At 32.9% G+C, this 23216-nt stretch overlaps 2 protein-coding genes and 1 pseudogene across 11 annotated transcripts; 1 reads left to right on the top strand and 2 right to left on the bottom strand.

The window, feature by feature from the left end:
- The first annotated feature begins 8391 nt into the window (after positions 1 to 8391).
- On the top strand, positions 8392 to 10878 carry LOC111302043 (protein NRT1/ PTR FAMILY 2.3-like). The gene is made up of 4 exons (XM_022897981.2): positions 8392 to 8598; positions 8696 to 8913; positions 9113 to 9651; positions 9757 to 10878. The coding sequence occupies exons 1-4, from the start codon at positions 8505 to 8507 to the stop codon at positions 10604 to 10606; spliced, it is 1701 nt and encodes a 566-aa protein (XP_022753716.1). The 5' UTR covers positions 8392 to 8504; the 3' UTR covers positions 10607 to 10878.
- A 759-nt stretch (positions 10879 to 11637) lies between these two features.
- LOC149514746 (uncharacterized) lies at positions 11638 to 12561 on the bottom strand (annotated as a pseudogene).
- Positions 12562 to 12974: 413 nt separating this feature from the next.
- LOC111301222 (uncharacterized) lies at positions 12975 to 19780 on the bottom strand. Of its 10 annotated transcripts, none has more exons than XM_089744709.1 (12): positions 19450 to 19730; positions 19169 to 19357; positions 18828 to 19066; positions 18638 to 18722; positions 18347 to 18508; positions 17939 to 18072; positions 17530 to 17793; positions 14849 to 17418; positions 14602 to 14713; positions 14286 to 14366; positions 13523 to 13587; positions 13033 to 13395 (listed from the first exon to the last, which is right to left on the bottom strand). In XM_089744709.1, exons 1-12 carry the CDS (start codon positions 19595 to 19597, stop codon positions 13392 to 13394), a joined length of 4053 nt encoding a protein of 1350 aa, XP_089600835.1. In that variant the 5' UTR covers positions 19598 to 19730; the 3' UTR covers positions 13033 to 13391. The 10 variants fall into 10 exon arrangements, with proteins under 10 accessions (XP_089600833.1, XP_089600831.1, XP_089600830.1 ...); XM_089744710.1 differs by having other exon boundaries at positions 13070 to 13395; positions 14602 to 14710; positions 17939 to 18075; positions 18347 to 18507; positions 18637 to 18722; XM_089744703.1 differs by having other exon boundaries at positions 13264 to 13395; positions 14602 to 14731; positions 17939 to 18075.
- Positions 19781 to 23216: the final 3436 nt, after the last annotated feature.

Raw genomic sequence — 23216 nt, 5'->3', positions numbered from 1 at the left:
GGACACTTTATACCATCATATATTTTCAAACTCTAATACCTTGAATTTTGAAAAAATAACTATATCTGGGACTAAACAAAGCCCAACAACATCGATAAAACCATAAAAGCCAATTTCTTCCACTGCCCGTAACTTTTCTTCCAGCATATTAATATTTGAGTCTTTCAGATATTCAACCATTTTTACCTTTTTTCTCTTTTTTTCATTCAAATCATCCAGATTAAGAACTTGAATAGGTTCTACTGCATTTTCAATAAAGATAAAATTCACATAGCTATGGTAATGCAATATATTTGAGGCTGATGGCATTTTAGGATATATAGGATATATGAATTATTGTAATGAAACCTCTTGTGTAGACTGGGCTTGAGGTGGATAAAAACCAGGTGGATATAGGGGGTTAGCCATCTCTTATGATGGATGGTCCTGCTGCTAGTATTTTCTTATATTCCATTCTTTTTGTTTAACTTGTTTAGAGCATCCAAAATCTTACTCAACTCATTTTCAAGCTTTTCTTGGGCTTTTTCTATCTTTATAAGATAATGAGAATTTTTTTGCTCCATTTGTCTTGCTCTAGCCATTGTGTTGTATCGATGAGTAAGGTTTCCATTGGATGGAGTTATCCTTGAACTTTGAGCACCATAATTATGTTATTAAAAATGCTATGCTTTATGCATAATACATGAATGAAATGTATATTTTCATGGATGAAATCTAATATGAAAATGATATAGATACACAATGTTACATATGACAATGAAAATGATGCATAGCATGATAATGTAAATGATTAAAGTCAAACAAACAAAATGGTTAGATCACAAATCGTTCCTTTTTGTGTCCTAACTTTAGGTTACATCTATCACTGGGTAGGAAGGGCTCTATCTTAGGGTTGACCTCTTAAGTGTGAACTATATGCAAGGTTAGGTGATTTTGACTACTAAAGGTTCTCAAATTATTCCTTACATCATAGTTCATTATAGACTAGTAAGGCATTTCAATCCTTACCCATCACAGGCTACCAATGAAAAAAATTCAATTTAAGTGGAAATATTTTGCTAGCCATTGTGAGATTATCATATCACGAGAGTATAAGTACTTTACTCCCTCCTAAGAGGAACAAAGCCTGAGTATAGAGCTCATGTAATATAAATACATATGATAGTGTGTATGAAAGAACATATAGGTTTCTTGCCCTAAAAATCAAATAAGAAACAAAAAAAGAAAAACATTAGTAAACAAATAATTACAATTTAAAATCATTAGATCAAAGGATAGGATAAATTTAAAATGTTATGGCTTGACTTTTTATGGAATCCCCAATGAAGTTGCCAAATTATTATAACATATAGATCCAAAAATCTATAGCTAGACTTAACAAATGGAGTTGCCACCAATCTTTTTTACTATGTGTGATTGGCCACCTAAAGAATCTATCCTTTTAAGGAACTCCGAAACTTGACTAAAGGCCCCTAAAAAAATAGGTTCGAATTTACTAACCAAAACAGGGTTTAGGAGTTTGGTTACATGTGAGAAAGGTTATAACACCCCCACATGCCCATCTGAAGGATGGTACCATTTTCTTTTAAATTTATCCTAGGGTATTGATTCTAATAGTTTTAAATTTTTATGTTGACATATTGGAAATAATTCATAAAATTCTTCCATCAATTTTGTAGAACTTTTAAAAATATTTTCTCACCTCAAGAATATTCAAGAATCTCATTTGTTTTCTTGAAGAGGCTTCGTCGTCAGAAAAAGGTTTATTTATTATTCTTTTTTTTGTTTGTCAAAAACATATCTAATTATTCCACCATTTGAGCCAAATTAAAAATATTTTCTCTTTTGAATTTCTAATTTTTTCACCATTTAGATCAATTTAGAAATATCTTCTTTTTCAAAATTTTAAAATTTTTCATCATTTTGGTCTATTTAGAAACTTTTTTTCTTTTTTTTTTTTGTTTTTAAAAGGAAAATAATATGACAATTATTTTTTATTGAAATTTCATTTAAATTCTTCCACCTTTTGGGACAAATTTAAAGAAATTTCTCACTTAGAGATTTTTTAGGAATTTATCATTTGAAATTTCTAAGATTCTTATCCTTGGATAATTGTCAAATATTTTCAACTAAAATTTTTTTTTTGATTGAAAATAAATATTATTTATTGTTATTGAAACTTTATTTAAATTATTTCACCATTTGAGATAAATTTAAATAAAATTTCTCACCTAAGAATTTTATAAAAATTTACCATTTGAAATTTCTATAAAATTCATAATTAGATAATTAATACTTATTCTCAAAAAAATATTTTTTATTTTATGTTTTTTTATTATTATTTCATTTAATATTAAATAATGAAAACCATAAAACAAAGTGAATAAATAAACAATTATGCATAAAACAAAACAAACGAATAAACAATCAATTAAAGAATAAAAAAAATAATAACAAAAGGAACAAGTATCAAATAATTAAAGAATTTATAAAAAATAAATAAATAAATAAAAAGTAAGTAAAAGTACCAAAGTTAACGTAACCTTTAGGATTCACCAAACCAATGTGCTAGGTAAAGCTTTTCTTGCTAATCAGGTGCTAGCATCGTATTATAATGATCATCTCGTCTGCCTTTCTACTTGAAAACTTGAACCTAGCTTGTATAGCTTAGGTGAAGCAAGCCTACACTAGTCTTGGAATCAACATTATCGCAGCTATGATATATGCTCTATTGTGTGTAATCTATTTTTCTCTCTTTTTTTATGTGTTTTTTATCTTTATGGGAGCATCTATTTATAGGGTTTTGATCCAAAGAACCCTATACCCAAATAGAATTTTATTTTTCTTTAATTTCAACTTCAGTTTTTAAACTAATTTAAACTCCTCACACACAGTCCTACACAAACTCAACCTACTAGAGTTTTTTTTATTTTTTTTATTTATTATTTATTTAATTAATAAAAACCAGATTGAGTAAAACCCCGGACAAATTGGGGTGTCTATAATTTTTTAAGTGTAAGACAAATGCTTGAAAAGGATTATGCCTTGCATTTTAAAAACATGTCATGCACCACATTTGATCCCTTTAGTTGTGAATTAATGTATGTTAAGATAAAACAAAAAAGTATCTCAATTGAGTAAAAACAAACAAAAAAATACAGTGGATGATTCTAACTTGTGGCACAAAAGAATAGGCCATTTTCATTATTTAACTTTGAAAAAGATGCATGCGAATAACTTAATTTAGAATTTGCCATGATAAAAATGATATATGTGTTGTATGTCGATATATTAAGCAAAAAAAGATGCCATTGCCACCTAAAAGAAATTGGAAAGCTTCAAAAAAGCTACAACTGATGCATACTAATGTGTGGTCTAATAAAGACACCATCTTTGAGTGACAATAAATATTCTCTATTATTTGTTGACAACTTTACAAGTATGTGTTAGGTGTTTTTCTTCAAGCAAAAATTAAAGGTGTTTACTGTATTTCAAAAATTTAAATGTTTGGTTGAAAAGCAAGCTGGCTATCAAGTTCTGAAACTCAAGTCTAATAATGGAATTGAGTACACTCAGGGGAGTTTAATAAGTTTTGCAAGCAAGTCGGCATTGAACATCAACTAACTATTCTTTACACTCCTTAACTAATGGTGTGAGTGAAAAAAAAATAGTATAGTCATGGAAATGGCTAGGTGTCTACTATTTGAAAAGAACCTACCTAAAATGTTTTAGGCTAAGGCAATCAATACCTCAATTTATTTTTTGAATATACTACCAACAAGAGTATTACAAAGCAAAACTCCTTATAAAGCATGACATAAAGTAAAGCCTTCAATTGAGCACCTTAGAATATTGGGTTATGCTTGCTATGTTCATATCCCTTATTTTAAGAGAAACAAATTAGATTAAAAAACAAAAGTTGGAATATTCTTAAGGTATAACAGTAACTCTAAAGGTTATAGAATTTATAATGTAAAATCTAAAAAAATCCTTGTTAACAAAAATGTGAAGTTTCATGAGCTAGCAAATTAGAATTGGGAGAAAGAAGAAGTCATAACCTCCATTTAGTCTAGACTTCTTCAAGAACAACATGAAAAGTCTAACAGTGATTTAGAGTCACCAAAACTATAAAGGAGTTTATGCCAGATGTAATTTAGCTGCATTGAAACCTTCAAACTATAATGAAGCTACAAAAGTATATGAATGGAAGGTTGCTATGAAAGAAGAGATCAATATGATATAGAAAAATGAGACCTGGCAGCTTGTTAATAAACCAAGCAATCAAAAGGTGATTAAAGTAAAATGGGTTTAAAATACCAAATTAAATCCAGATGGTTCAGTAAACAAACTCAAAGTCAGATTAATTGTTAAAGGCTATTTATAACTACTAGGTGTTGATTTTTTAGACACATTTGCTCTCATGGCAAGACATGATAGAATCAAAATTTTAGTAGCCTTAATAGCTAAAATGGGATGGAACGTTTATCATTTAGACATGAAGTCAATATTCTTGAATGGATTGCTTGAAAAGGATACTTATGTTGAGCAACCAAAAGGTTTTCAAGTTGCAAGCAATGAAGATAAAGTCTACAAGCTTCACAAGGCTCTTTATGGCTTAAAACAAGCACTAAGGGCCTAGTACAACAAAATTGATGCCTATCTCCTATAGGAAGGCTTCAAAAAAATGAAAGCAAAGCTATTTTATATGTAAAGAAGTATGAAACTGAAGTGCAGCTTATTGTGTAATTATATGTGAATGACTTGTTAGTCACAGGTGGTCATAAAAGTTCTCTAAAGCAATTCAAGTTGAATATGAAAAAAAAGTTTGAAATGTCTGACTTAGGCAAAATGAGATATTTTTTCAAAATGAAAATCCATCATGATGATGCTGGGACTTTTGTTTCATGAAAAAAATATACTATAGAGATCTTGAAAAAATTCAATATGAAAAAATGCAAATCAATTGCTACACCATTGGTGGTTAATGAAAATTTATTAAAGAATAACATCGTAAGTAAGGTTGATGCTTTTTTATATAGAAGCTTAATTAGGAGTTTGTTGTATCTTTTAGCCACTAGACCTAATATAATGTACTTAGCAAGTTTGTTTTCAAAATTCATGCAATCTCCTAGTTAAGTTCACTATGGTACAATTAAAAGAGTTTTAAGATATATAGAGGTACAGCTAATTATAGCATGTGGTACTTAAAGAATAAAAGCAACAAGCTTCAAGGATATTCAGGTAGTTGATAGCACCTAAAAATATAAAATTTTACTAGTTAAAATAGGTGTAAAATTTTAGATTTTGTTCAAATTTGGTGCCTTAATGTTATTTTCTTACTTTTTAGGGTTTAAGCTTTATGGATGAAGAAATCATACATCCATGCATATAAGATAACTTTCGACTATACAAGGGAGGATAAAGCTGAACCATCTTTGTCTAATGCGACCTCTCCATGCAACCAAAAAAAAAGTTCACTTGTATTAAGATTTATCTATTCGGCCAAAAGAGAAAGATGCATGCTCAAAAAACTCTTACATTATTCGGCCAATCTAAATACAATAAGAGATAAGGCTTATTTAAGGAATTCGACAAGCACAAGGACTCTCCCATGCTCTATCACATTCAACTACATTCATTTCAAGAGGATTTTATGCAAGTTCAAGCTCACATGGACATAAAAACAGTCGGCCAAAGGAGTTTTCATCTAAAGAAAACTCTTTAACTCATCCAATGAAGAATTGTGACAAGGAAAGGATTCTTACCATTTGAATTGAAGGAGTTTGGATGAAATTCAAATACATTATCTTGTAATTCAAACCTTAGCCAAATCAACTAAGAAGATTGCATTAAGATGGACTTCAAGCAAGTTCGCATGACCAAGATTGTTTTCCAAAGACTCCATTCGATCAAGGCAACTATACCATGAAAAGTCGACATTTGACTAAGCTCATGAAGATTAAGATAGCCCTAAACCATTAGCATTTGAATTACAATCAAACTCTTATAATCTTTACCCCCTAAGCCCGAACCTATGCCTATATAAAGCAAAGCCATTCATTTGTTTCATCATCCCTCACCTTTTATTTCTCTTTTCTCTTTTTCTTTTTTAGTTTCTTTAGTTTTCTTAGTTCTTTTCTTTTTCTTCTTAATTATTAGCTTAAGTGACATATTTGCCATTTACCAATAACTAAAGTTATTTTTCTAAAAGTTTTCAATACAAGTATTCTTTTCTCAAAATTCTTCTTTACTTTTGGTTCACATTATTGTTCTTTTGATCTAAGTTTTCGACAATCATTCTTGTTCTTCTAGTTTAATTTGTTTTTATGCAACCTTTGTTTTCTAAATCCTCTTTTATGCAAGATTAGTTTCAACCAATGCTATATTTTTCCTACAAGATTTGGTTTAAGCAATCTTAGTTTTCAATACTGTCTTTATTGTTTACATGTTCGGCAATCTCCATTCTTCATTATTTTTCAAAGTTTTCAATCTTAGTTTTCTTATATCTAGTTTGGCTACCATCACATACTTACCAAAGTGACAATTGATTAAGTAAAGATTTAAACCTACATTGCTTTCAATCTTTTATTCTTTGTTTTCACAAATCAACCTAAGTTTCCATTCATTTGGATATAAAAGATTAGGATTTTGTCATTGGTACTTGAATCCACCCAACATTGCAATCTATAATCCTATGAAAGACTATTCATAATACTTATCACTTTATTACTTAATCTGTGCACTTGCATATATGGCAAAAATATACAATCAATAGTGATTGGGTAGGAAATGTGGATGATTCCAAAAGCTGTTTAGGCTTTTTTTTTTTTTTTTTTTGACAATGTTGTTTTCTCCTAGAATTCAAAGAAGCAAGATATGGTGGCTCAATCCTCAGATGAAGCTAAGTATATTTCTATTATAGCTACAGCAAACCAAGCCATTTGGCTTTAAAAAGTTTTGACAAATTTAGGGCAACATCATAATGAAGATATTGCAACATAGGTTGACAACAAATTTGCTATAGCAATCACAAAGAATCCAATTCAACATCGCAAAACCAAGCACATCGATGTAAAGTTTCATGTAATTAGAGAAGCTAAAAAACTTGGTGAAGTAAACTTAAAGCACTACAGCTCTAAAGAACAGATTGCTGACATAATGACTAAAGCTCTCCCAAAAGCAATGTTTGAATTTTTTAGGACTAAGCTTGGAGTCTCAAAGAAGAATCTCAAGGAGGAGTGTTAGACATTGAGATTTTCCTATGGTACTCTAGCGATAATATCTTTGTAATCTATCCGTTACTTGTATCATTGGTGTTGTTAATTGAACTTAGTTAAAAATGTGTGAAACTCCTTGAAACAAGGAGATATGTCTTAACTGCTACACTTAATGCTTTTTTGTATAAATTATATCAGATAATGAAATAAAGTTGGCATTCCTAGCACATATCTCCTCTGCCTTATGCTTTCTACTATGTTTTTCATTTTCTTTCTCAATACACAACAGAGAAAAATATGTGTTAGACAGCAATGAAACTTCAATGAGATTACCTTCCTGCTTTTTATACTTCTAATATTCTCTTTAATTACATGTTATTCACATTAATCACTATACCAAAAAAGAAACTTTTTGCTGCTTGCATTACTAACAAAATATTCCATGAAATATTTTAATTCCGTTACTTTTTGTCTAAAAAAAAAAAAATTGAAAGTATAGTGATAAAATTATCTTTAATCCTAACTTTTGGCAGGGAAGAACTTGAATGCAATCCAGCAGGATTTGCAGCAGAGAGCAATTTAGCAATGATATTTCTGCTCCTAACTTTTTTAAGTCCTCATATTACCAAATGTGCACAGCTGTTGGTTGCAACTTCCTAGTGAAGCATGTCCGATTAGTGTTCCAATTCTCTTAGTTGAATCCATAGTTCATGCTGATAAGATGTCAAAAGGAAAACTATTTTTCGATTTCGTAATAGACTCCTTAACTGCATCTTGAATTGACATCACTGAAACGTTTATAATTTGTGAAAAATAACATGATAAAGATAACTGGAGAAATATTGGAGAATAAAACTAATTTGCTTTGAGAGGCATCCGATTCTATAAGTTGCAATGGCATCTCTTTTGTCACTGGTTAGAATAGAAAAGATGGTGAATTAAATTGTATGATAGTCGTCACACATATTCTGATAAGAAAAATCCAGCAAAATAATTCTGTCGTCAAACATAAAGAAGACCAACTTTGTAAATTGCAACTTCTACTGGTCACTGTTGGGGTTGTGAGTCACCATGATCCTTTGATTTTTATGCCCCCATATCTTGGATTGATGCGCAACCATAGGAGTCCATGAATGACTTTTATCTTTTTCAGTGACAAGGAGAGAAGCTAAGAACTCAGCTTGTGGAGAATATGTAACAGCGTTCTTTGCATTCTATATAATGACTTCCACTGAATAGAACATTAACACAGCTCAAAGTTGCAGCAAATTATTGTTCAGCTGCAACATGGTTGGTGAAGTCTCTGGCAATGGAGAAGCACAAATATTGCCTGATTCTGCTCGTAAACAAGGCAGTTGGACTACTTTCCCCTTCATTGCTGGTCTGTCTCCCTCTTCCCTTCTCTCTTTTCTCTTTGGAGTCTTGAAGTGTGTCAATTCTTGCACTGACAAATAAGTACATCATTTTTCAATTGTTAGGGACCCTGATGGGATCGAGCATAGCTGTATCAGGATGGGCAAACAACTTAATTGTGTATATGATAGAAAAATTCCATGTGAGGAGCATTGATGCTACTCAGACTTTTAACATGGCCGCTGCTTCCAGTAGTCTACTTCCAGTGGTTGCAGCAATCCTTGCTGATTCCCTCGTAGGCTGCTATTCTGTCATCTGGATGTCTTCTCTTGTCTCTATACTGGTAATAGCCTTCCTTCACACAAAAACAATTAAACTAATTGAAGAAACAAGCATGAGAATGTCTTCTTTTAACTATTAAGCATTGGCAAAGTGAATATTAGTAGTAAAATGCTGAAGTAAATTATGAAACTGAACACGAGCCTGTTTTCAGACCTTTGTTGAAGCAACTCTCCTAATATCAATTGTTACTGCATTTGCAGGGGATTATCCTCTTAGCTTTAACAGCTATGCTTGAACCCTTAAGGCCTCAACCGTGTCAAAATGGATTAAGCATGTGTCCAACCCCATCAAAAGTTCAATTTTCTGTCCTTTATTCCGGCATAGCATTAGCATCTATAGGGGTGGCAGGCACTCGCTTTACAATTGCAGCTATGGGAGCTAATCAATTTGATAATTCTAAGGATCAAAGGATTTTCTTCAATTGGTTTGCTGTTACTTTGTATACCTCTATGGTATTAGGTGCCACAGTAATTGTTTACCTTGAGGAAAATGTAAGTTGGGCTCTAGGATACTGCCTATGTGTTGCAGTCAATGTTATTGGATTAGCCATTCTCTTGTTAGGAAGACGTTATTATCGACATCTGAAACCCCAGGGGAGCCCTTTTACAAGCTTAGCTCATGTTGTCATTGCAACCATTATCAAGAGGAAAGTTCCTCTTTCATCCAGAGCTGAAGATTACTATCATCAGAAAGATGGACCAATGGAGAAGCGAGCTTCAGTGCCTTCTAAAAGCTTCGGGTATGATTTATTTTTTACATTCTGAAATTCCACAATTAAAAGCTAAACATTGGTCAAAGATGCTAATTATTCATTTTAAATATCTAAACCAATTAAGCAATGCAGGTTTCTAAACCATGCTGCATTGCAAACTGAAGGAGACACCGAGGTGGATGGATCGATTGCAAAATCATGGAGGCTGTGCTCAGTACAACAAGTTGAGGATTTTAAAAACCTAATAAGAATTTTTCCATTGCTGTCAAGTAGTATTATAATGTGCACCACAGTACCAGTTGTAAGTCCCTTGACAGTCCTCCAAGCTCTAACCGTGGATCGCCATCTTAGACCAGATTTAAAAGTCCCAGCAGGGTCCATGATAGTATTCATACTAACCTCAACTGCCATCAATCTCACTTTCATCGATCGGGTCCTTTTTCCCCTGTGGCAGAAGATAACTCACAGATCACCGATGCCCCTCCAACGAATAGGACTCGGACACTTGTTTAACATGATAGGGATGGCTGTTGCTTCCCTCGTTGAATCCAAAAGGTTAAAATTAGCCCAAATCCACCATCTTTCAGACCATCCAGGGTCCACTGTTCCAATGCTTGTCCTGTGGTTGGTGCCACAGTTAGTGTTGGTTGGACTGGGAGAAGCATTTCATTATCCAGGCCAAGTCACACTGTACTATCAAGAATTTCCAAAGCCACTGAGAAGCACAGCAACTGCAATGATTTCAGTAGTGGTGGGAATCGCCTATTTTTTAAGCACTGCCGTGATTGATCTAGTTCGCAGGGCTACTACATGGTTACCAGACAATATAAACAAGGGAAGGCTAGAGAAAGTCTATTTGATGTTTGCCTTGATGCAAATGTTGAACTTTTTTTATTTTCTATTCTGTGCCAAGTGTTTCAAGCATCAGAGTGTTGAGGAAGGAAATAAAAGTACTAATGAGAGTTCTAATGAGGAGAAATGATGCTGAAGTTGAAGGAACTGAGAACATGGTCATGCGCAAGCCTATTTCATCCACTCCCTAGTTTCAAGAACCAGATTTATTGGAATTGGAGAAGCATTTCAGTTATTTCTAGGACAACAAACAGTTAAGGAGGGGAATAACCATTTACAGCTTATAAAAGCAATGATGATGTAGAAGAAAATGCTATCAGAAATGTGTAATGATAATCATATCCGGATGTACTGAAAGCATTTCCTTTCCAAAGTCAAATCTGTCAAAGTAGACGTTATCAACTTAGAGATTGTCTTATATTATTGCCATTAAGCCAGTAGCCATTGCGGTGCAAAGAAACAGAGAGCTTCAGGTATTGATTATGTCAACAGGACTCGTATTGATATTCCTTTTTGGAAATTATGAAAGACCCTTCATCGCCTATGAAACATAGATTCGGATACATAATATGGATACGATATAAATATTATAACATTGGAATTTCTAAAAAATAAGACGTGGATACAATAAGATAGGACAATAAAAATATTTTTTATATATTATAATCATCATATAAATATATATAATAGATATTGGGCTAATTTGTAAAAAATATTTATCTTTGTGAAAAACAAACTGATGATAGATACAATAATAAAATAACATATGATGTTATTGTCCACATAAGAACTGTTTTTTTTTTTTTTCTTAGTCCTATCCTGTCAAGTTTGACACATATTTTGATGTATCGCAACATCAAAGTATCAGACATGAATACAAAACGGATATGTGAGGAGTTCGGAAGTGTCCGTGCTTCATTGTTCATTACTTTATAATATCACAATTTAGAAGAAAATAATGTTAGTTGCTATTACGCTGATAATGAGGATGATAAGGAAACAAGAAAAGTTTAAATGTTCCAAATATTTTCTGAATATCCAACTATGGTTTCAGATACAACTCTGGCCAATTGACCCTTTTGCATATATGCATTGAATCAAGGGATATTGGTAATGTCAGTTCTTCTATCAAAACCAAACAAGCTACAAAACCAGGTTTTTTTCTCTTCTGGGAAACCTTGTCCTATGTCAGAAATGGTTTAAGCAGTTTTTGATTATCGGAAAGAGCCAAATAAAACCCTAAACTAAACCTACTAGAAAGTAGCAGTAAATTAGTGCAATACATTATGGCCTTCCATATCTAGGAAAAACTGCTAAGGCGCTTTTACAGGAAAACCTGTTTCTTGTGCATTGAGACCGCTTCACACTTTTTGGGGCAAATCTTCTAGCACTAACTTGCTTCACATTAATCAATAATTTCACCAACTTCTAGCTCTAGCTGCCGTGCATTGAGCTTTGGGTTTTGATCAACATAAATTTCCTCGAGACATATTTGCCAAATTCCCTGACAATGAAAGCATGAAGTTCTTGGTTTCAAACAGGATGTCCCCTGGAGAAAGTCATGAATTTGGTCTTCTGAATCAACTCTAGCCTTATCCTCTGTCACAGTAGCCAACTTCTGTTGCATTAAAAGCTCCCCCTTGTCTCCCCCAGCAGAAGTTTGGCATCGTAATTCACTGTTAGGTTTTGAAGATTGCTTGCTTCCCAAGTATGTAGCAACTATATGGAAAAGCCTGGTTGGCACACATCTTTCACGAAGTCCTCAATCATTCTTTTGCGCTTTCCCTGTTCTTGAAAAGTAACCCAACAAAATATCTTGAGTAACTAGTGGAAAATGTTCTTGAGTACAACAGTATAACCATAGGGGAAATGCATCAGGTATATGTTGGAGTTTCTTGACAAAGTGTTTGAAGCCTGATCTTTCAAGAAAATTCCGAAAGGCAACATTTTTCATGGAAACAAAGAGAGGTTTTCCAATTTGGATATTGGGAAAAGATAACTGGAAAATCAAGAAAAGATGAGTGAAAGACTTGAAGAGACTGAAATATTTAAATAGAAATCAATAAAATCTTTGATCGTTAGGAAAAGCACCGTACTGATAAAGGCTGTGCACTTTCTTACATGAGTAAATTTCAAGTTCAGAGTTTCTTTCTTACACGAGTAAATTTTAAGTTCAGAGTTTCTATATAAAGAGGTCCAATTTTTCATTTTCTTTCGGGTAAATATGGAAAAGTTCAAGAAAATTACAACAAAAGAATTCGTTTTTATATACTGTCAATGGATTTTTTTAATACAACAAATAAGATTAAGAGACCGACAAATATCTTTTTTTTTTTTTAAGAACATCCTAAAAAAAATGGCATCCTGTTAACTTTGCTACTAAAATTTAAAAATTCCACAATGCATGAAATGAAAAAAATTTTTGACCCAATGCAACTTTTCATTACAACAGATTGCATTTAGGAAGCTCCAGATTTCAAGCTGAACTGTTTTCTTTTGCACCAAAATATACCGTTTATTAAATAAAGAATAATTGATTAGATCACAGAAAGTTATCAAACACAAATTTTCTGCAGATCGACAACTTTTATTACAAATTATCCATATTAATTAGTACTTTCATCAAAAATAAATAGTGTCTGATTGAGATTTGAGAACTGATCAAACTGAAACACTACATTATACGAAAGAACTTTCTAGCATTTTTTAGAAATGCCAGAGTTGCAGCATTTATGTTTGCTCGAACATTCAAACCTTTGCTAGGTGTTGCATGATAGTACAATTGTCACTTTTGTTAGCTGTAGAAAAGAATGATTAGGTGAATCTCAGCCTCCGTTAATCAGAACCAGGCGGGATGTTTGGGTTTGTGAATTTTGTGCAGTCAAATGGTCCGATCCCCTGATTGTTTCTCCTTTTCACCTGAAAATCACATTAGTTTTTTGGCATTAGTTGCGCATTACAAGTGAAAATATTAGGTCCCAAGACATGACTATAATTAATGACTGATACAATTGCACAAATGTCATTGAACAAATATGAAAAGCACCAGTTGAAATGAATAAGCATCCCTTCCACATGAAAAATCCCAATGCTCCACACCTTGATTAGCAACTGTACCACTTCAATCAAGATGTTAAAGCAGCGTACTAGAAATAAATCATATCAAGATTAAACTCTTGGTGCATGTTTATATAACATTTCTTGGAGTACTAAAAATATGTTTAAAAATGCTTTAACATGTCCACTCACAACTATGTAAAACATGAGGTTGTAAGAATTTTTATTTTTTTTTGTCCTCAACGAATAAGCAGTTTTGCAAAGTGTCTTTATAAAGGAAAAGCAGGCACCCTTGAACAATACCTCCTCTCCCACGCCTGGAACAAAACAGCATAGAGTAGCAAAAGAATATGAAAAATAAGAAGAATTTGGAGCAGTAAAAATGAATTTTTTTTGTATCAGAATTTGTAAAATAGGATGAATGAAAAAGGAGATATCAACAATCAACATAAACAAAGCCTTAGTGCCCAAATGGGCTCAATTACATCAGGCCTCGTTCACCTTTGGTTTAGACTTCAGATGAGCAAAAAAAATCAATCCTTCAAGACGGTTTTCAGCAGACATCTATCAACTAGGAAGAGGACATATATGACCAATGTGATGAGTTTGATTCCGATACTTTCATTACATTTTGGCAATTTCAAATTTAAAACAAATGCTTTTATATTTGATCAATTGTTTCAGCTTTGACAACCAAAATGAAGATAACTCTGCATAGCATTTCTAATCTTTAAAAGGAAGTAGAACTGTACCGGGGACCATGGACCAGGTTCAGGTATAGCTTTGTCCTTGGGTGAATTTTGTACAGCGCCACTTTTCATTGTTAGAATTTCCTGAGTGATAAAACGGCATTATTAAATATGCTGAACACACCATTACTGACTTTGTCGATCAAACTAATAGTGGCGAAACAAAAGATTCATTTTCAAGTTCATAATTTATAATTTAGGTAATTTTGATGGTTATTAAACAGAACAGCTTAGTAACACTCTATCATGAGAATCATGACAAGAGCTGCTTGAATCTTCAGCTTCATGAAATGAAAGGAAAAAAGTTAAATAAAATTACCTCTCCAGCAGCTTCAATTGCAGCTAACCATTCATCTGAAAATGGAACAACATTTGGAGGGGGCTTTACTACAGGAGCATTTTGTTTTTTGTCATCGCCAGTTTTCTCACTGCTATAAAACAAGTCAGACCTGAGCATATTTCTGAAACTGTTATGACATTTAAAATCTCAAAAAGCATAGGACTTCACTGAAACAATGAAGAAGTATACTGCAAAATGTGTATTGAGATTGGTCTAAGATGCTTACAACGAAGTTGTTCCACCATTAGCTTCCACAGGGATCATGGCACTGTTTAATTCCTGTGGCACATCATTCTCCAATCTTTTGACTTCTTCCAGTAAGACATTTCCTCTAGAAGAGGTGGGATTTGTTTTGATTGAGGATGCTGATTCCTCATTCAAAGAGCCAAATGCCTGCGACTTGCAGGTATTTCCTGCCCCAGAAATTTGATCTTCACTCAATGAAGATAACTCAAAATTCAAAGAGGTTGGCTTGATCATATCATTATAACAGTCATGATTGTTATCTGACTGCTTAATCTTGACATAACTTGATATTTCCTTATTAATAGACAATCCAAATTTGTCTGATATAGTTGGTTCAACAATGACAATATTTTGAAGCTCACAAGGTTCATTTAAATCCTCAACCACTGCAAAATTGTTACTTTCTGCTGAAGCGAAAAGGTTACTTTTGCAGCTATCAAATGAAATACCATCATTGAAGAACTGCAAGTGTGCATCTTTCCCGGAAGATCTCATAGTCATCTCATTAGCTCCAGCAGCACACATTTCATTTGGTTCATCTGCGTGTTCAACTTGATACAGATCAGAAGGACCTTCAACAGCTTGTCTAACAAAACTTTTATCTCTTGGACTAACATCTGCACAGTTGTCACTATCAAAATAGTTTCCCTCCATAGATAAAAGGCCAAGACAAGCCTCTGGAATCTGATTCACTTGAAATGCTTTACCAGCTTCAGAGGACTGTATCACCTCAGCTTGGACAATAGACTTTTCACTGCTATTTTGCTTATCAACCGATGAGTTAGTGAGCATGGCTGGTACATCAACATGACAAGAAGTGATCTTTTCTCCTGGCTCTGCAATGGAAGAGTTACATTTTGCAGACAAACAATATTGATTGCCTTCAATACTTTTGAGGTCAATGATATCATCTACATCAGAATAACCTTTAGATTGCACTACTGGGCTATGGTGGGATATTAAGTGGGAATTATCCATTTCACTACCATTGAGATCTCCACCGCTTTGGCAGTCATTACTGACACTAATATCACAAGCAGTTATTGCTCCAGTTACTTGATCTTCCCTGATCCTTTCTGATCCCTTGGATGTAGCTTCACAAAGGAGCGCAATGTCATGGTTGCACCGTGTAACTGGGACCTCATTCTCTATATGTTGGCACTCAACCACCTCAGCCATCTCATGAATGCAATTATGCAGTGCAGGAGGTATCCAACAAGGAGCACTGGATTTTGCCATTTCACTTTGACAAGCTTCAGCTATTTCTGATGCAACATCTTTAACATTTTGAAGATTTATTTCAGCATGCAACCTTTCAGAAGAAAAGATGTCTCCACGTAATAAGCAATCAGTTGAATATGATCCACAATTATCCTGGAAAACTGTTTCTGCTATAATGCCTGGATTGAGAAGTGGTGGCTGTTCAACTGGTTTTTTGTTTACATCATTGAAAAGTGTGTGATGATTACCTGCTTCTGAAGCATTCGGAAGACAACTGCAGCATTCAAGAGATAGATTACCTTTGGTAGCATGCATTTGTTCATCTCCTACATGTGATTGCAGATTCAAATCATCAGCCCCATCAGCACCATCTTTACCTTGACTTCTGCCTCCATATTGAGGTAGACCATCAGTCCTTTCCAATTCACTGGCACTGCAATCTCTGACTTCTGGACAGATATCTTTACTATGCACACTGTTGAAACTAAGAAATTCTTCTGAAGGTTCTCCCTCCTGAAGCAAGGTGCCTTCATTAATATGTGGCCTCTCAATCTCATTAATTATCTGATCATCAAAGATGCAAGGTTCTGCCTGTTCAGCTTGTTTGCTTGATTGTTCGTGGCCATCATGAATGCTTATCTGGTCATTGTTTACTTTTGGAGAACCATGTACATTACAACCATCCACATCACTGTAATGCAACTGTGGAAAAAGATCAAAATCCTCTAATGAATTATGCTGTTCATTTCTTGAAACTTGGTTGCCAACATTATCAGCCTTCGAGGCAGCTTCTATTTGCAGGCTATGGTGAGAGAGAAAACAGGTATCTTTAAATTCATGCCCATTTTGATCCGGACTTCTGGGGATGACAAGATCTGCCCTCCTCTTATGATCTAGTTTCACTTGTTTGGAGGATTGATTTTGCAAGAGTAATTTGTCATCAGTATACTGCAATCCTACATTCTCAATTTGCTGATTAAGATCATTGTCATTGGTGAGCAATGTTTGTTGATTATTCGCTAATTCATGATTGTTAGAATTACAAGGAACCTTCACTTCCAACCTCAGCATTTTACTTCCTCTTGAATTGGGTTTGATATTTTCGCATAAAGAATCAGCACTCGATGGAACAGATGGTTCTGTGCTTGACATCCTTGCATTTGTAATTGCTGCTACATCATTAGCCACTACATCTACTTTCACAGAAGCAGCGGGGCTCTCACAAATAGAATTTAAGACACCTAGCTTCCGCAAATTAGGAATATTAGACTTTGGTTTGTTGCACGATTGGGTACTGCTCTGTAGATTATGTGAAGCATTAGTCTTTGACTGCAAAACAAGATCACAAATCAACAAGAGAAAGGGAAGAACCCCAATGATGCTTCTAAACATTCCTAAATACATCAAAATTTACTGTTGATTTAAGTGAAGTTAACATACCTGAGTAAAAAATCCCAATGATGGTGAGGGCATCCGTAAACCAGATGGTTTTGCCAATTGTGCCTGTTCATATTGAGTGCTTCTATGGATATGGTAACCACTTTGAGGAAAAGAAGTAATTTTGCTGGAACCAGCTCCATGATTGATAGATCCATGACCAACAGCCACAACAGTGTCTTGGTTTACCTTTAAGCCATTATCTGCCTTAGTAACCAGTTGATGGTGTGAATAGGTTGATGAATGGCTTTTCAATGCTAAACTTCCCTGTACACAGAAAAGAGAAATGGAAGATAAGAAGCAATGTTTCTTAGTTTCAAAAGAAAAATTAACAGATAACAAAATTGTTAATCATCATTTAATTTCCATAAATTTAGAGATTAACTATGATGTCCAAAAGCTTTAGTCTCACCACACATCTTTTAGCCTGCTGAGTAGAGGATTTTGTGATTTGAGACCTACTAGAAACAATAGATTTTCCATCATTTTGAGTGCTTCTAGTACTTTTGTTGGAAACCGTCAATCCAATGCTTCTGTGGGAATTGACTGCTGTATGAGAAAAGAAACCAACCAGCTACAAATATATCAAATTGCATCTTATACTAATGAAAAATTTAAATTCAAACAATAATATGTATATATCAGACTATAAAAGCACAAAATAAAATGAAGAAACAAAGATAATCACGTTAAGGAATTGTGCCAAACTTAGACCAAAACAAATTTATCCAATGTAGGTTAATTTAACCCAAAAATAATTAATGAAACACAAAAATACAACCAAGGAGGAATTCCAAACAAACTTACACGTTCCATTTACCTGCTTGAGCACCTTGATTTGGCTTTGGTTTATTTATTTTCGGAGCACTCTTGGCAGTTATCGAAAGGACTGAGGAAACTGGCTTTGGGGCAGGTATTTTAGAAATTTTAGGCTCCTTAACAGCTGCTTTTGTTGAGCTCACATTTGCAGGTCTTTTAAGAGTTCAAAAAAGTCAAGGTAAACTTTTCTATAAATACATATAGATAAAGAAAAAAGTAAACAAATAAGTTTTCACAAAAATATGCCAGTACTTCCTAACAATTCAATAAAATCATAACTAAGAAGGATATGCAGAAGACATAACAGGCCTCGGACAACCGCTACGCTTAGAACCACTTCTGTTAACATCATGAACTGGAAGCACATTTTGTTTCACCTGAGCAAATTCATATTTAACAGAACCAAAAATTACTTTCATTACAAAAAGAAGGAAACAAAAACTACTTTTATATACATATATATTTGAGAAGAACTAACTAACCACGGAATGAGAGGCTGAAGCGGAACTCTTCTGCAGTAAGCTACTACCAATCTTCTTCTCCTCTTTCTTACTACGATTATTTAATGGCAACTTATTAAATAAATTATTCTCAAGTGCCTGCAAATCCTGTGAATCACTGGATAACGGTTCTGTCTCTTCTTCTATAGCCAACAATTTCTCCCCACTCAACTTACCAAAATTCCCACTAATCAAAGATAATTCCGTCGAATTCAAAACGCCTAACACAAGAGAAAAATTTATTAAAGAAGAATTCAATTCCTTGTTTTCTAAAAGTAACATAACCAAAAAAAATCCAAAAAAAAAAGAAAAAATAATAATACCTTCTTCAGTGAAGAAAGCACGGTCCCAAGCTAAGCTTTTTCTCAGATTATAGCCTCCAGCTTTCTTCTTCCTCTTCATTTGCTGTGGCTCCAAGCTCAGCTTTGTAAGCTCTGATTTATTCACAGCATTGTTAATAATATTCTCTTTGTCAACAATCGATGAAAGGCTAAGGTTTTTCGCTCTCTGACCTGCAAAACGAAAAATTAGGGCATTTAATTGGTAACAGAATCCAGAAAAAGAAAAAAGTACCCAAACCCTAGAGCAAAAACAAGGAAGTGACCTGGGGGGTCAGATCTAGGGAAATGGAGAGGGGAGCAAGAGAAACGGTAAGTGTTGGAGGTGGAAACGTCGTCGTTTAGAGCTTGGTGGTTCTGTAAAAGCAACGAATCGTCGTCTTCTCCCGATATCTCCAAGAGATCGCTCTCCATTTGTCTAATTTCTCTAAAAAAAAAAAATGGAGTGGAAATGTGGAAAGTAATGATTGAAGATTTGACGGTTAAAGCTCAAAGTGTCCCAACTGAAAATCTGAAAGTCACGTTTTGGGGGAAAAGAGGAGTTGATTTTGAGTTGTTTGGACTTTGGACGGCCGTTTTAATTTTAAAAGTGAATTTGGCAAGCGGGATTTGAATGGACGATCGCGTGACTCTGTTTTTTTTTTTAAATTACGTAAATACCCATGGGAATACCCAGCCCAGCCCAGTTCAGGCCGGCCTTTTACGCGTCTTGGACCTGGGCTTTAAGGGGAAGAATTTATTAGTCTTTTTCTTCCAATTTTGGTTTGAAAATTATGATTTTGTTATTAATTATATTTATTTATACCATATTGTAAATCTTGGTTTTCCCTTTTCATGTCATTTTATGAGAGTTACCGATAAATTCCATCCAAATCATCACTTTTCTCTTTTCAAAGAAAAAAAACTTTGATTTTTTTATGATAAAATTCAACGAAATTAAACCCTATTAATAAAAGTCAATATTAATCATTAATACAATAATAAATTTAATTTTAATCCTTTTTAAATTTTATCATTAAAAATATTTTTATTTGATCATTGACGTTTATTTATCTAAAATATAGTTAAATATATCTATATTATCTATATCATTTTTATATATATAAAGGTTTTTAAAGAATTCATAGACTTATACATGTCCAGGTTTTCTCTTTCCTTCCCATGATTTTTTCCTCTTTTTGTTTTGTTTCTTCTAGAATTTTTTCATCTCTCTCAAATTACCCTATTAGTCTTTTTCTTTCTTTTTTATTTTTTTTTCGTTTCACATTTTTTTGTCCCATGAATAAAGATGCCTTGTTTCATCTTTCTGTTTAGTTGTTTCTTGAAAATTCTTGAAAGTTCTTTATTTCAAGGGAAAAAGTAAAGAGGAGAGAGAGAGAAAGTGACCTAAAAAGCTTTGTTGTATATTAATATATTACATGAAGTGTCACGATGATGGATTTGGCAAGCATACAAACCCTTTACAATGCCCTCAGCTAAGAAAAAAGCTGAGAAACACTCTCTAGGTTACATTTTGGTGAGTGAAGTGTTTAGTGCTCTTAATTCTCAATGAATTATGTTGGATCATCTTGCCATTCGAATCTTTGGGTTTAACTTTCTTTCAAGCATTTTTTTTTATAAGTTTATGAGTTTTTTAATTTTTTTCTATATTTCTCATTGTATGCAAAACTAATATTAAGAATTTACTTTGGTTTTCCTTTTTTTGTGTCAAAGAAGGCTATCTAAGTAACTACATGGAGGATCTATTAATAATGTGCCAAGATGAGATGGTGGATAGTGTCAAAAAAGTGGAAGAGATCATTGTTGTTAAAGGGGTTGACTATGTTCGAATGGGTCCATTAGATTGTGGTAGCTTGGGTTACTTATAGGACCTAGGTTACAAGAAAGCTAGATATAAGGACAACGAAGAAAAGAATGCTTAACTCGGACTTGAAAGATGATGGAGCTTTTCTTGGGTGGTTTTGTAATGCCGCACGATCTGTCACAAGAGCTCGAGAGGTAAAGGTATTGGATGGTTTTCGTTATTTTGTAGATTAGAGAATTTGAAAATTTTTATTATTTTGTTTAATGTTGTTGGATTAATTTTAAAGAAATCAGGATAATTGATTTATGGTGGTATTACTAATGACCAGGTGGTAGCAGTCGAGAAATAAGACAAATATGAAGAGAGGATGTGGTTCATCTTCTGAAGGTGTCTTTAGAGGACCTTTACTTTAAGACCTCAAAGATGACAAGGGCCAACTCAGATCAATGTTATTATAATTTTTTTTTGTAATTTAATTATTCTATTGATTTTATTATATTTAATTCTACTTACAAGCATTGGTTTCAAAAGTTTGCTATCCCAATCTTATCCACAATTGCTTTTTCTTTCTTTTTCATCTTTATTAATTCATCTGAAAATTAATTTATTTAAAAATTTGTTTTCATTGTTAATTACAGTAAGTCAATGGAGCAAACAAGAATTAGGTTGTCAAAATTTGAGGTATTTTTTTTCTTTCCCTCTATTTTTTTCTTCATACCAAACAGTATGTTAAGTGATGGGTATTTTATTGAAGTACCAAATATTTTTGTCTTTTGATTCAACATGTTGATGAAGTTGTGGATTCAAAAAAGTATGATCCTGTTAGATATGCTATAAGTTTCTCCAATGGTGTAATTGCATAAATCCTATTTATTTGCTTTCCCTGTACCTTTTTTGTTTAGTTAAAACATTTTCTTTTTGTAGGTTCTAAATACATCAATAGGCTATATAACTATAGAACTTTTCAAAGATAGTTTTCTGAGATTGTTGACTAATTTTTTAACTTATGGTAAGTTTACCAAGTATACTTATACATTTTTTTTATTACTATTGCTTAGTGGGAACATGATTTATATTATTTAACATGATTTTTCAATGCTTTTTTTTTTTTTTTTGTCTTTAATTGTCTAAATTATTTGTTGTGAGATTTACATATTATTTTATTTTGATTTAAAATAGTGTAATGATAGTATTATTTGGAATTAAGTTGCATGAATGATAGTCGTGTTACCAATATACAAATTTAAACTATTGTTATTCATGCTATTTTGTGGACTTTTTAATTCTCAAATATATATCTATTCTATTTAATATTCCTAAACATTAAGCACATTCATACATACAAAAAAAAAAAGACAAAAGAAAAAATAAAAAAAAATGGGAAAAAGGGCGAATAAAAGATACATATAGCTATTTGACAAGAAGATCAACAAGTTACACTTTTTTTAGGAGATTACTAACTAAAAAGTATTGATTTGTATGGTTAAATAAAGCCTAAAATAGATAGAGATAGGGATATAGTAGTTAATATTTTAGCTTTGTAGGATCTTCAATTGTTAAGAGGCTTATTAAGTGAAAAGCATAAATCTTTACACTTACAAGAGGTAAAAAGTTGCTGAAAAATGCGTGTGAAGAAAAGCTTTAGCTCTTACATATTTCTAGTGCTAAAAGGCAATGTCCCTATGTGAATGGTATAGAAATAGCAAGAAGTGTGCAGAACAAACTCTGACAAGTACAACTATTCAAGATATACCTAATCATTTAATTCTAATGGTTATTTTACAGTTTAAAAGTTAGCTTGTAATCTGTAAATGCAATTAGATTTAACAATAAAAACGAAAAATAAAGTCAGAATTAGCATCTAACTACTGAATTGTTGACTATATTATTAATACTGTAATAATTAGAATTTAAATTGATCTAACTTTCTTTTACTTAGGTTTATTGAAAGACAACTCTTTAAAATTATTTTTCCCATTCTAACTAGCATATCATTTTATTTGATTGTTGAGTCTAAAAATAATTTTTAAGTTAGATGTTTGCTTTTGTTTAGTTAGTTTCTTTTCCTTGAAGTTTATTTTGAGAACTTAGGGATGTTATTTTAAAATAGTATTATATATTACCATTCATTCCATCCATTCCCCTGTCCTACAAGGCAACAAGAAAAAGGGAAATCCAAAGCTTTTGTGCTTTTTAATAGCTGCTACATGATGTTTTATTCAGATTTTT

This window comes from Durio zibethinus, chromosome 15, assembly GCF_047325235.1.
Source record: "Durio zibethinus cultivar Kanyao isolate XHJ-2024 chromosome 15, ASM4732523v1, whole genome shotgun sequence".
In the NCBI taxonomy this organism is placed as follows: domain Eukaryota; kingdom Viridiplantae; phylum Streptophyta; class Magnoliopsida; order Malvales; family Malvaceae; genus Durio; species Durio zibethinus.
The sequence above is the reverse complement of the archived record's forward strand: the minus strand, read 5'-3'. Positions and strand labels throughout refer to the sequence as shown.

Excerpts from the sequence above, each read along its gene's own strand:
- LOC111302043 (XM_022897981.2), top strand. The coding sequence starts at position 8,505 with ATGGTTGGTGAAGTCTCTGGCAATGGAGAAGCACAAATATTGCCTGAT. Across the intron at positions 8,914-9,112 it reads CTTCTCTTGTCTCTATACTG|GGGATTATCCTCTTAGCTTT; the intron begins GTAATAGCCTTC and ends CTGCATTTGCAG. Across the intron at positions 9,652-9,756 it reads GTGCCTTCTAAAAGCTTCGG|GTTTCTAAACCATGCTGCAT; the intron begins GTATGATTTATT and ends TAAGCAATGCAG.
- LOC111301222 (XM_089744701.1), bottom strand. The coding sequence starts at position 19,597 with ATGGAGAGCGATCTCTTGGAGATATCGGGAGAAGACGACGATTCGTTG. Across the intron at positions 19,358-19,449 it reads CCCTAGATCTGACCCCCCAG|GTCAGAGAGCGAAAAACCTT; the intron begins GTCACTTCCTTG and ends TTCGTTTTGCAG. Across the intron at positions 18,076-18,346 it reads AAATCAAGGTGCTCAAGCAG|CAGTCAATTCCCACAGAAGC; the intron begins GTAAATGGAACG and ends TTTCTCATACAG.